Consider the following 13,611-nt stretch of genomic DNA (forward strand, 5'->3'; position numbering starts at 1 on the left):
TGCAGTGAGTTATGATGATGCCACTGTACTCTAGCCTGAGTGACAGAGTGAGACCAAGACTCTGTCTCAAAAAAAAAAAAAAAGGAACAAATCCTGCTTTAAAAATCCCAAGTTATTCCATCTTCTTAAATTTATTATAAGATGGGATCAAATGAATCGCATAAAATTTTTTTTTAAACACAACTTTTAAAATCAGGCCAAACATGGTGGCTCATGCCTGTAATCCTAGCACTCTGGGAGGCCAAGGCGGGAGGGTCACTTGAGGTCAGGAGTTTGAGACCAGCCTAAGCAAGAGTGAGATCCCATCTCTATTAAAAATAGAAAAAATTAGCCAGGCGTGGTGGAGCATGCCTATAGTCCCAGCTACTTGAGAGGCTCAGGCAGGAGAATCCCTTGAGCTCAGGAATTCACAGCTCATGATGTGAGCTAAGCTGACACCATGGCACTCTAGCCTGGGTGACAGAGTAAGATTCCGTCTTAATCAAATCAACATCATGACATCTTTCTTTCTTTTTTTCTGAGACAGAGTCTCACTTTGTTGCCCAGGCTAGAGTGAGTGCCACGGCATCAGCCTAGCTCATAGCAACCTCAAACTCCTGGGCTCAAGCAATCCTGCTGCCTCAGCTTCCCAAGTAGCTGGGACTACAGGCATGCGCCACCATGCCCGGCTAATTTTTTCTATATATATTAGTTGGCCAATTAATTTCTTTCTATTTATAGTAGAGATGGGGTCTTGCTCTTGCTGGTTTCGAATTCCTGGCCTTGAGCAATCCGCCTGCCTCGGCCTCCCAGAGTGCTAGGGTTACAGGCATGAGCCACTGCGCCCAGCCAACATTATGACATCTTTCTAATCAAACTTCAATATTCTTGTGCTTCACAAAATGATGCAAAATTCTTTGTTCACCTACCAAGCTTGGCTTTCAATCCACTGGGATAAATAATGCCGCACCTCAATGGGGAAATGTTGGCCATATAACGCCTGCATCTGATGAAGGGCTTCTCCTTGGAGCTGCTGAGCTTGTATCCACACAGCCATGGTTTACAATCTGTTAAACAAACAATCAGTGGTTTGGTTGTTTTTTTCTTTACTCCCCTTTCAAATCTACTAAATATTCACACAGTTATAAAAATAAATGTTTTCAGCCCTTTTGGTAGACTAAAGACAGTATTCTTGAACTGAATTTTAGCTTTAAAATTTCAAAATGTAGACATTCAGCATGGCCATGGAAAGGTCCACAACTGGGTCTATGAAGCTCTGACTATAAAATGTACTGAACTTAGAAACAAAAATACAACATCAGCATTTAGGGAAAAAACTGCTATTAACTTTGATATCACAGACATATTGGATACTTTTGTTCAAAATTGTCAGCAATGGTAAGTAGCATTTTAACAGTAATAATAAATAGCAGAGAGATTTTTTTTTTTAAATCATGTATTTTAGATTTGGTATTTTGACCTTAACAAATGTAATAAACATACTGCCATTTTGAAAAAGAGCCCAGTAAAAGAAAAGAAAAAATACCTGAGGCACAGATTGAACCCTACGTACTATCATGAATTACCTAGGCAGCAATGTTTTGCACCCAAAGAGCACAGATTTATCTGGAAAAATGCCCCAAGGTTCACCTTCTGAGTTAGCTCTAAGGAATTTATGAAGCAATGTTCTGTTCAGCGGTCCCCAACCTTTTTGGCACCAGGGACCAGTTTCATGGAAGACAATTTTTCCATGGATGGTTCGGGGGAGGGGGTGAAAGGAGCTCTGCGGCCCTGTCCCTAACAGTCTGACTGGGGTTCGGGGACCTCCGTATTAAAGCATAGCATTAGAAAAATCTTTCAGACACAAAAACAATGCATTCCAACTAAGAGTTAGAAACAAGCACCACTATCCTCCAATAGTAGACAGGTTTTTAAAACATGCTCTTGATACTCAGAAAAACAGATTTATAAAACTACTATGATGTCTCCTCAGATACAACTGACAATTTTTAACTTGCTCAGCAGAGACTCTCTGGGATTAACCAGATTGGGGCAGAAACATTACTTCATGCAACTATGGGAACTAAAACTGAATCTTGCTCTTCCACTGTTTTCCATAATGTGGAATTTGGTGTGAGGCAGGGTTATCTTGAATTCCATCCAAAATGATTTGACTACTGATTTGCACAATTCTCCTAAGAACTATGTTACAGTTAGTGTCCAGGGAATTGGACTTGAATTTTGTTGACTACCAGAGACTGCACATGTGTATTAGGAAACAAAAATCCCTTCCCTGATAGTTCTAGTTGTCTGATCATGTAACACTGAGCTATTTATGGAACAAGTCAGTTAGCCAACAATGAGGTGTATGTGTGTGAGGGGGGGCAGTTACCTATTTTAGACTTGTGCAATGCTATAGAACACTTGAGCGGCGTACAACTTTATTTAGGGCTTTTAGGCATTAAGGCTAGGATCACTGTAAGATCACCCAAGACATCAAATTTCAATGACTGTGAGCTCCCCAGAAGGAGGACTTGGATAAAAGAGCTCTCTCCAGAAGCAATTCCACTTTATAATCAAACATCTGTAAGGCATTTAATTGCACAATATAATTTTAATCAAATGAATCATATCCCAAGGTTTTGGAAAATCAAAACAGATACTAAGTCATGATTTTTGGATGAAGAATAAAGACATGGATGGAGGAAGGTGCTTAGGCTCTTAAGTATGAGGAAGAACGACAAAGGAATGAAGAGTTTAGGTATTAATCTTTCTTAGTGCTAAAGAATAAGAGAGAAGTAGGAACTCATCATAGCTCTCTTAATGACCCACAAAACAAAAGACAGAACACTGTGGGAACATATTTATCCCCTCAGAGATTCCTTCCCAGTCCACCCAAATGAAATAGCATTCTGGTTATTCTCTATCCTCTTAATCTGCTTTATTTTTTTTCTTACCATTCTCACTTCCTGGTGTTTATCATATATTTGTTTTTTTGAGACAGTGTTTTGCTCTGTCACCCAGGCTAGAGTACAGTGGTGCAATCACAGCTCACTGAAGTCTCAAACTCCTGGCGTCAAAAGATCTTCCTGCCTCAGCCTCACGAGTAGCTGGGACTACAGGCGCACACGACCACGCCTGGCTCGTTTTTTAAATTATTTGTAGAGACAGGGTCTTGTTATGTTGCCCAGGCTGGTCTCGAACTGCTGGCCTCAAGCAATCCTTATGACTTGGTCTCTGAAGGTGCTGGGAGCATAGACCCAAGCTACCACACCTGTCCTAAAAATTTAAATAGCAGTTGAGAAAAACACAACTTTCCCCCCAATTATATGAACATAACCTAAAAGCTAGGTAAAAACTCTTCACCCGATTGTTAGGCTATCTCCATGCTTGGAATGTGCCGATTCCCTGTCCCGACTCACTAGCATTCATCCAGCCACCAAATGCTCCTCCACATCTGCAGTGACTGCGCCTCCGTCCCTGGACACGCTCCCTTCTGCTTCCTTACAGGCGGCTCCATCTTAAATGCGTGATTCTCTGACAAGGGAAGTGGTTTGTATCTTTGGTAAATCAGCACAGGGGATTCTCTAAAGACTGGAAAATGGATTCACAATCTTATTTTTAGGCCAAAGATGAGAACTCTTTGAGCTCGGCTTAGTCGCACTCTTAGTGTTCACAAGAATTCCAAAACAACCGAAAACAGCCTTGGATACAGAAAGTATGCTTATGCTACTTTCTGAAAGCGCAAGGTATCCCCCTCGACCTTACATATCTGGATGTATCCAAGGGCTGGGAGGACCAAATAAATCACTTGTTAATAAAAGTTACAAAGTCTAAGCCCACAATGTTACAGGCTTGCCAAAAACTACAGAAATGAATGTGTACTATGTAAATAAATGACACAAGTACATTGGATTTAAAGATAATTTTGCATCAGTAAGAAATACCTTTTTATCAGATGCTTCCCCTTTCTAAAAGTAAAAGGCAAACTTTTACAAACAAAAACACTACTCTCTCTGAAGGCTTCTAGAACACTGTGGCCAAGGTCTTGCCATAGCTAAACTGTGGGGAGAGAGAAGCATGGAGTGTCTGACATTAGAAGGCTCCAAGTGCACATCTGTCAACTAAGTGAATGCATTTTCGCTTGGGGTGGGAGTGAGGGTTTAACGTGTATGGAGAGATTCGCTTTGCTGGGTTCATGTGTATAATTTAAAGATTCTATAATTTCCATTCTCCATCCCATCACCCCTGCCCCCATCCCACCCCAGGGACAAAGTCTCTAAAATGGGGTAAAAATTTTTGAGATAATGCTGAACTCACCTAAATATTATTCCATAAAAGATTTAACCTCTTAAACCTCTCTGTGCCTCAGTTTTCTTGTTTGTAAAATGGGAACAATAATACTTATATCCCTCAGGGGTTTTGTAAGAATGAGTTAGTTTTGTATAAGTAGTTAAAATAGTGTCTGGCTCATAGTAAATGCTCTGTAAGTACTTTCTTTTTTTTTCTTTTTCGAGACAGGGTCTCACTCTGTCACCCAGGCTGGGGTGCAATGGTGTCATCCTAGCTCACTACAACCTCAAACTCCTGAGCTCCAGTGATCCTCCTGCCTCAGCCTCCCAAGTAGCCAAGATTATAGGCATAGGCCGCCATGCTCAGCTATTTTTTAAAAATTTTTTGTAGAGACAGTGTCTCACTATGTTGCTGAGGCTGGTCTTGAACTCCTGGCTTCAAGCAATCCTCCCTTCTAGGCCTCCCAAAACTGGGAGCTGGGATTATGGGCATGAGCTACCACATCCGTGTGCTCACTATTATTCTTACTATTACCTTAAAGTTACAAAAGTGGCTTCCTTCTTCCCATCTCCAATTTTAACTCAATTTAATGAACTTTCTTTCCAAAGTCCACAAATAGCTCCTGCTATCCTTCTCCTTAAACAATATCTTGCAGTATAAACTTTATCTTCCTTTTAAACTATTGTATTCAATTAGGCCTGGTGGCTCATGCTTGTAATCCCAGCATTTTTGGAGGCCCAAGTGGGAGGACTGCTTGAGCCCAGGAGTTTGATACCAATCTGGGCAACAGAGTGAGACCCCATCTGTACAAAAAAAATACAAAATTTAACTGGGTGTAGTGGCATGCACCTGTAGTCCCAGCTACTTAGTAGGCCAAGGCAGGAGAATTGCTTGAGCCCAGAAGTTTGAGGTTGCAGTGAGCTATGATAACACCACTGCACTCTAGCCTGGGTGACACGGTGAGATCCTGTCTCATAAATGAATGAATGAATGATGGTATTTCTATTTTTCTTCTTCTTCTTCTTTTTGAGACAAAGTCTTGCTCTATTGCCCGGGCTAGAGTATCATGGCATCAGCCTAGTTCACAGCAATCTCTAACTCCTGGGCTCAAGCGAACCTCCTGCCTCAGCTTCCCAAGTAGCTGGGACTACAGGTACACCTATTTTTAGTAGAGATGGGGTCATGCTCTTGCTCAGGCTAGTCTCGAACTCCTGACCTCAAGCGATCCTCCCACCTCAGCCTCCCAGAGTGCTAGGATTATAGGCATGAGACTCCTTGCCTGGCCAGTATTTCTATTTCTTAATCAATTTCACTGGCACAAGGACTTCTACGATAAGAACTGTTGGGAAGTAGTGGAAAGGCGCTGTGAGCTCTGTTCCCTTACTTCTCAATGAGAGAACTTAGAATTGTGAAGGGTGAAGGGTGGTGTAACAAAAACAAGACTTTGCCTTTGCCACACATACACTAAACTCTAAAAATAATAATCATAACAATAAACCACCCATTCAGATGTCTGACTAAGCCAGCAGGGAGCCATGACTTCACCTATTCCTTTTAAGGACATATCTGATGACTCCTACTAATTAAAGTACAAAAGACAACTAATGAAATGCGAAGTTTTCATTTATTATACTGCTTTATGAACTATCCACAATATTTCAATTCATTTAATAAAAATAAGCCAGAAATAATAAGGTTGAGAAATAAAATAACATTTATCAGTGTTGTTATTATCCACCACCAGATTTAAGAGCTAACATTTACTGAGCACTTACTATATTATTTATAACAACTGTTTCTATGAACCTACTTATTTAATCCTTCCAAAAAACCCTGGGAGGTAGGCACTATTATTATCCCCAGTTTATAGACAAGGAAATTGAGGTTCGGCAAGATTAAGTAGGATTGTAAAATGGTGTAGCAATTTTGGAAAACAATCTGGCAGTTCCATAAAAGGTTAAACATAGAATTACTATATGATCAAGTAGTTCCATTCCTAAGTATATGCCTAAGAGACTTGAAAACGTATGTCTACATAAAAATCTGTACACAAATGTTCATAGCAGGATTATTCATAATAGCCAAAAAGTGAAAACAATCCAAATGTCCATCAATGGATAAATGGATAATATGGATATGAATGGGTAAGTAAAATGGAATATTATTCAGATATTAAAAAGGGATGAAGTACTATACATGTTACAATGTGGATGAACCTTGAACACATGCAAAGTGACAGACATAAAAGGCAACATACTGTAAATTCCATTTTTATGAACTGAATTCCATTTTTATGAACTGTCCAGAATAGGCAAATCCACAGAGACAGAAAGTAGACTGGTGGTTGCCAAGGGCGGAGGGGAGGGAGAAAGGAACACTGACTGCTAATGGGTATGAAGCTTTTTGGGGCAGGTGAGGGATGATGAAAATGTTCTGGGATTAGATAGTGGTAATGGCTGTATAACTCTGAGAATACACGAAACATCCCTGAATTGTATACTTTAAAGGGTAAATTTTATAGAATGTGATTATATGTCAATCAAGCTATGTTTTTTTTTTGAGACAGAGTCTCACTTTGTTGCCCAGGCTAGAGTGAGTGCCGTGGTGTCAGTCTAGCTCACAGCAACCTCAAACTCCTGGGCTCAAGCGATCCTCCTGCCTCAGCCTCCCGAGTAGCTGGGACTACAGGCATGTGCCACCATGCCCAGCTAATTTTTTCTATATATATATTAGTTGGCCAATTAATTTCTTTCTATTTATAGTAGAGACGGGGTCTTGCTCTTGTTCAGGTTGGTTTCGAACTCTTGAGCTCAAAGGATCCGCCCGCCTCAGCCTCCCAGAGAGCTGGGATTACAGGCGTGAGCCACCACGCCCAGCTAATCAAGCTATTTTTGCCCCAGGTCCCACACTACTACGGGGCACCATGCGAGCTGGATCTACCCCAGAACCTGCTCTTTTGCCACTGGACCATGCTGCCTTTGTCCTGAGGGCTTGTGGCAGTTTGTCCTACTACTCTCTGTACTTTTCTGCATGGTTGTTATATTTCATAAAATTTTTTTTTTTTTGAGACAGAGTCTCACTCTATTGCCCGGGCTAGAGTGTTGTGTCAACCTAACTCACAGCAACCTCAAACTCCTGGGCTCAAGAAATCCTCCTGCCTCAGCCTCCCGAGTAGCTGGGACTACAGGCATGTGCCACCATGCCCAGCTAATTTTTTCTATATATATATTAGTTGGCCAATTAATTTCTTTCTATTTATAGTAGAGACGGGGTCTTGCTCTTGTTCAGGTTGGTTTCGAACTCTTGAGCTCAAAGGATCCGCCCGCCTCAGCCTCCCAGAGAGCTGGGATTACAGGCGTGAGCCACCACGCCCAGCTAATCAAGCTATTTTTGCCCCAGGTCCCACACTACTACGGGGCACCATGCGAGCTGGATCTACCCCAGAACCTGCTCTTTTGCCACTGGACCATGCTGCCTTTGTCCTGAGGGCTTGTGGCAGTTTGTCCTACTACTCTCTGTACTTTTCTGCATGGTTGTTATATTTCATAAAATTTTTTTTTTTTTGAGACAGAGTCTCACTCTATTGCCCGGGCTAGAGTGTTGTGTCAACCTAACTCACAGCAACCTCAAACTCCTGGGCTCAAGAAATCCTCCTGCCTCAGCCTCCCGAGTAGCTGGGACTACAGGCATGTGCCACCATGCTTGGCTAATTTGTTCTATATATTTTTAGTTGTTTTGCTAATTTCTTTCTATTTTTGGTAGAGACAGGGTCTTGCTCTTGCTCAGGCTGGTTTCAAACTCCTGACCTTGAGCGATCCGCCTGCTTCAGCCTCCCAGAGTGCTAGGATTACAGGCGTGGCACACTATATTTCATAATTTAAAGAGAGAGAAGAATAAGACATTAAAATAAGAAACCTAATATATATATATATATATGTATATGCATGAATGGGTCAGTCTTCATGAGTGGAGTAAGACCCCAAGAAACGTAATATTGAGAGGCTCTGATTCTGGCAAAGGCTAGGGCTGAGTGGCAGATGAAAAACAATACGTGTAAACATTGCTTCTGATCTGAAAAGTATATGGCAAGGAGCTAGGATTCCGAACTATTAAAGACATCAGCACTAATTAATGACTAAAGGGCTATGGACAGAATGGCAAGAGCAGTTCCCTGGTTAGCGTTACTTGTTTGCTATTGATATTAATATTGTTCCATGCAGTAAGCAGTGGTGGTTACCCAGTAGCACAGACTGTGAGGGACAGAAAAATACTGAGTAGCAGCAATGAAGGATGAAGACTTTGTTCATATTAAAGTTGGCCAACCATCAAGGAAGAAGGGTAGAGTAAAATGATCACATCTAGAAATAGGTCAATACCAGAGCCATCTGTTCTTTAAAAAAACCAAAAAACAACAAATGTCTAAACACTACTTTATAAGCAATCAGGAAGGCAATTCTCTTTTTTAAAAATCATACTGGCCCTCTTATTACCACAAGGGCGTCTGTTCATCGTTCTGTGGTGAACGAGTCTTGCTCTTGCTCTGTAAACCTATTTTGTCCTTCCTCAATAAACTTTGTTTCATGCTTGCAAAAAAAATAAAATAAAATAAAAATCATATTATTAAACAAATGGGAAGAGAACAGAAAGAATAAAAGCATTTAGCCCACATAGAAACAAATAAGGAAAAATTTGCCCAGGCAACACAGAGATGATAATATTCTGGGAAGACAATCAGTCATAAATCTTCATGTCATAGCCAAATCATTACATATTACATCAGGAAGAAGAGGGAAAGGAGGGAAAGGAGGGGAGGATGTGAGGGGGAGGGAATGAATGATAGGGTAAGGACAGGAGTTATTTGCTAAATATAAAAATCAAGTCTTAATCAGCAGGTTATCATGCATTTAGAACTCCCATTTAAATATATGGTTCACTGGGCATAGTGGCTCATGCCCTGTAATCTCTTTTGGAGGCTGGGGGTGGGGAGGATCTTCTAAGGCTGGGAGTTCAGGACCAGCCTGGGCAACATAGCAACACCCCAAGGCTCTGTCTCTACAAAAGACAAAAAAAAAAAAAAAAAAAAAAAATTAGCTGGGTATGGTGGCACATGCCTGTAGTCCCAGCTACTCAGGAGGCTGAGGCAGGAGGATCTCTTGAGCCCAGGAGTTTGAGGTTGCAATGATCAACTCATGCCACTGTACTCTAGCCTGGGCAACAAAAGAATGAGACCCTGTCTCTAAAAAAAAATTTTTTTAGTAAGTAAATAAATAAATAAAGATGTAAGATCTTGGCAAAAAATGCACAATCTCAACAATAAAAAGAGCAGACAAGGAGCATATTTGCTAAAATCATTAGGTCATAGTTACTAGGGAACAAGACATTCACATCGTCTCAAAGCACCACCTCACATATTACTATCACGAAGGGGAAAAGGTACTTCAGTGGACAATGCGAAGGACAACACCTTAACCAAGTGATCAAACATCCTCAATCATGGGAGAAACTGACATTATGTGCCTCCAGATGTGATGTGCTGAAACAAATATACAAACTAAATCATGAAGAAACATGGGGAAAACAGACAAATCCAAATTGTGAGACTCTCGTGAAGGAACAAACAAAAAGGTATTTTTTTTTTTTTTTTTTTTGAGACAGAGTCTCGCTTTGTTGCCCAGGCTAGAGTGAGTGCCGTGGCGTCAGCCTAGCTCACAGCAACCTCAAACTCCTGGGCTCCAGCGATCCTTCTGCCTCAGCCTCCCGAGTAGCTGGGACTACAGGCATGTGCCACCATGCCCGGCTAATTTTTTTTTTTATATATATATATATATCAGTTGGCCAATTAATTTATTTCTATTTATAGTAGAGACGGGGTCTCGCTCTAGCTCAGGCTGGTTTTGAACTCCTGACCTTGAGCAATCCGCCCGCCTCGGCCTCCCAGAGAGCTAGGATTACAGGCGTGAGCCACCGCGCCCGGCCCAAAAAGGTATTAATAGAACTATTCTAGATTAAAAGAGACATGATAACTACACTAAGAGCATAATTTAAAAGAAAAAAAAAACCCAAAACATACCTTTAAAGGACATTATAGGGACAATAAAGAAAATTTAAATATGGCCTGTATATTAGATATTATTGTATCAATGTTAAATTCTTGAGAGCGATATGGCATTGAGATTGTATGGAAGAAGGGTAAATAGTCACGCTGTCTGCAACTCGCATTGCAAGGAGAGAGGGATGAGTGGCGGTGGCACGGAGGGTGATAAAGCAGATACAATGACTGCTAACATTGGCCAGTCTAGGTGAAGTGTATATGAGCGTTTATGGTTCTATTCTTTCAACTTTTTGGTAATTTTATTTTATTTTCAAAATCAAAATGAAGGGCAAAAGCTCTAAAAAAGAAAAACTAAATAATGGAGTTGGGTTTGACTTTCAACTTGAAATTGTCCCTGGCAGTACAAAAAAATCTGCACTTCTTGGACTCTATATTGCAGCTGGTAGGCTGCCTGCATGCAAGTTGGACTTGCTCACGCCATACTGACCCACAGCTTGAATGCATGTGCATTACCAGGGTTTCCACGCCTAAACCCAGAAAGCAACTTGAACAAGCCATTTGGGAAGAAGCTATATTAATACCATTTTCGAGATGACTAAAAACATTTGCTGTAGCCCACAAATAATGGCCATCTGCGTTATGGAAAAATAAGAAATGATATGAGGCTGCAATGTAGTCCTATGTCAGCCTCAGTATTTCTAATGAAGGGTTTTGTTTGTTTGTTTGTTTTTGAGATAGGGTCTCACTCTGTTGCCCAGGCTAGAGTGCAGCTGCACCATCATATTTCACTGTGATCTCAAATTCCTGGGCTCAAGCGAACCTCCTGCCTCAGCCTCCAGAGTAGCTGGGACTACAGGCATGCACCACTATGACCGACTAATTTTTTTTTTTTTGGTAGAGTTTTTTTTTTTTTATAGAGACAGGGTCTTTTTTTATAAAGACAGGGTGTTGTTTTTGCTCAGGCTGGTCTCAAACTCCTGGCCTCAAGTGATCCACCTGCCTGAGCCTCCCAAAATGCTAGGACTACAGGTGTGAGCCACCATACCCAGCCTCTAATGAGGGTTTTTATATATACCCAATGAGGCCTCTAATGAAGGATTTTATCTGTACCCATTTTATATTGTTGTTCAAGATCATCTTTGAATGTGCTTCTTGTACAGTTCATGGGAAAAAAGTTCCTCAGCCACTACAATTACTGTTTCTGTACTATTCAGATGTAAGATAATCCCTTCCCCCTTGTTCTGAAGTTAAAAACAGACAATTTATTAATAGATCTACACATGTTACCAATATTCTTCCCTATAAAAGTTCACAGTCTCGTTCTTACCATCGAGAATTACAGTATTAAGTTTCTACTTAATAAACTTTGCTTTGAAGAGTATCTTACGTTAGTCAACTCCCGGGGACAACCATTAGTCAGACAGTGTAACGTATTAATACAATCAGAAGAAACTGGAAATAACCAAAATGTCCCAAACAAGGGGTGGTTAAACTATAACATATTACTCTGATGAAATATGGTATAACCATTTAAATGAAATATAAAACCTATGTTGAAATATAAAGGCCAAGTAGTGGCTGAAGACTATTAATAGCTAAGACTGACTTGTAATTTTAACACCTATTTATACATATTTGTGGATCTTTTTTCATCTTTGATATGACTAAGCAAACCTGTACCAACTGTAAATAGAACGAAATTCACAAAAAGCCACTTGCAATGATACAAGAATTCTTTTTAAAAAATACACTTTCCTTACCTCTAATCATATACCTGAACACAACTGGCTTGTGAGAGGACCCTTGATAGAGTAACAATTCAAGGCCTCTAGAAAGCTACAGTCACAAGATCAGATCACAGAAAACCTCAACTGTTGGTTCCTAACTTAGTGTCTACTCAAAGGCCAACAGAACTGGGGGAAAATCTTCCTATTTTGTTGATATCAATTTATTTGGTACCAAGAACCTATACCTAAACCAAAGCAGGGTTGGTATGCTCCCTGGATTCTTCACTGTCTTAGGAAGGTTGAACAGGTAGACCAGTTTCCAAGAACAGAAGACAAGTACTGTAGGGAAACCCTGCTCAGGAGGTGTGGAGGTATTTCTCCCTACATTACTACTCTCTACATCTTTTATGTGCAAGAACATACTGACTTTCACCCAATAATCTTTGCCGTCAACAGTAAATCTAGGAAAGAGACCAATAACACATTGGAAAAGCACGTTTATCCACTGAACCCAAACTGAACACAGACGAACATGGCATTTTGCCCTGTTTTTTCAGGTAGCTGTGTTCTCTGCCTTTGCCATGCATTAAAATCTACTTCGTTTTTGCCTATGGACAGTAACTTGAATATAAGTCCTTTAAAATAGCAAAATAAAAAAAAATGAACATAAACATGTTTTGGTTAAAACAACAGAAAATGAAAATCTCCTCTTTAAGGGGAGAAATGCCTCATCAGCTAGTTAGTTTCTTTGTTTGCTTACTGGGTAAGCAGATATTCCATTTATGAAGCCCAACTACAGCTCCCGGAAGACAAATGCCAATGTGTGGAGTATAGTACTACCTGTGTTTAAGTAAAACAAGTCCTACAGAAAAGGTAAAACCAACGATGGGTAGCAGGTGTGTTAAGAAACTAATTCTAATTCTGAGAAGAATCAGACATTTAAATAAGAGCTCATGTCTTAGAAAATCAAAATGTTTGTCCTGTCAGGGGGGAAAAAGGTTATACAAATATTAAAAATAACACCAATATGAGGGCATTTAATGTTAAGATGGATTAAAATTATACAAAGTAATTGCTCACATTTAATACATTAACACTGGGACTTTGAAAAAAAAATATATATATGCAATTACTTTTGCTAAAACAAACTACTTTTTCTGGTAAGAGATTCCCTCTCACTGTACACCTCCTGGATATCTACATACAATTTAGCACAGTAAACTTGAGTGCATGGTCCCACAGCATGCAACAGATGCGCTGGAAGGCTTCCACCTCTTAACTAACAGCTTATGCCCCAAGACATCAGCCAGGATAACGGCAGAACCTTCTGTGTGTATGTTCTTTCGCAGGCGGTACTGTTACAGGAAGAAGCAAAGAGCAGCGATTTCCTTCCAAAAGGTCAGCTGCTTCAGACAGACCAAACAGAGAGCAGTTAATTCTTGCCAACTTCCCCTTCTGCTTCTGCAGCTAGTACGCAATAGCACTTGGTTTCCAGTAAAGCTCCAAAGAAAAACAAAGCAAATGTGAGACCCAGAATCTATGCGATGTTAAGTGTCTCAC

General features: G+C 40.4%; 1 protein-coding gene across 3 annotated transcripts in view; it reads right to left on the reverse strand.

Moving 5' to 3' along the window:
• Nucleotides 1-13,611, reverse strand: part of STAT5B (signal transducer and activator of transcription 5B) — a 65,939-nt gene that overhangs the window by 26,855 nt on the left and 25,473 nt on the right. For 2 of the 3 annotated variants that reach the window (XM_075994567.1, XM_012743214.2), the window contains exon 2: nucleotides 909-1,046. In XM_075994567.1, coding sequence (XP_075850682.1) covers nucleotides 909-1,036 — 128 coding nt within the window. In that variant the 5' untranslated portion in view covers nucleotides 1,037-1,046. Of the gene's footprint in view, nucleotides 1-908; nucleotides 1,047-13,611 lie in introns of those variants that run through there. The other variant, XM_012743215.2, reaches the window with a different exon arrangement.

This window comes from Microcebus murinus, chromosome 18 (genome assembly GCF_040939455.1).
Source record: "Microcebus murinus isolate Inina chromosome 18, M.murinus_Inina_mat1.0, whole genome shotgun sequence".
In the NCBI taxonomy this organism is placed as follows: Eukaryota; Metazoa; Chordata; class Mammalia; order Primates; family Cheirogaleidae; genus Microcebus; species Microcebus murinus.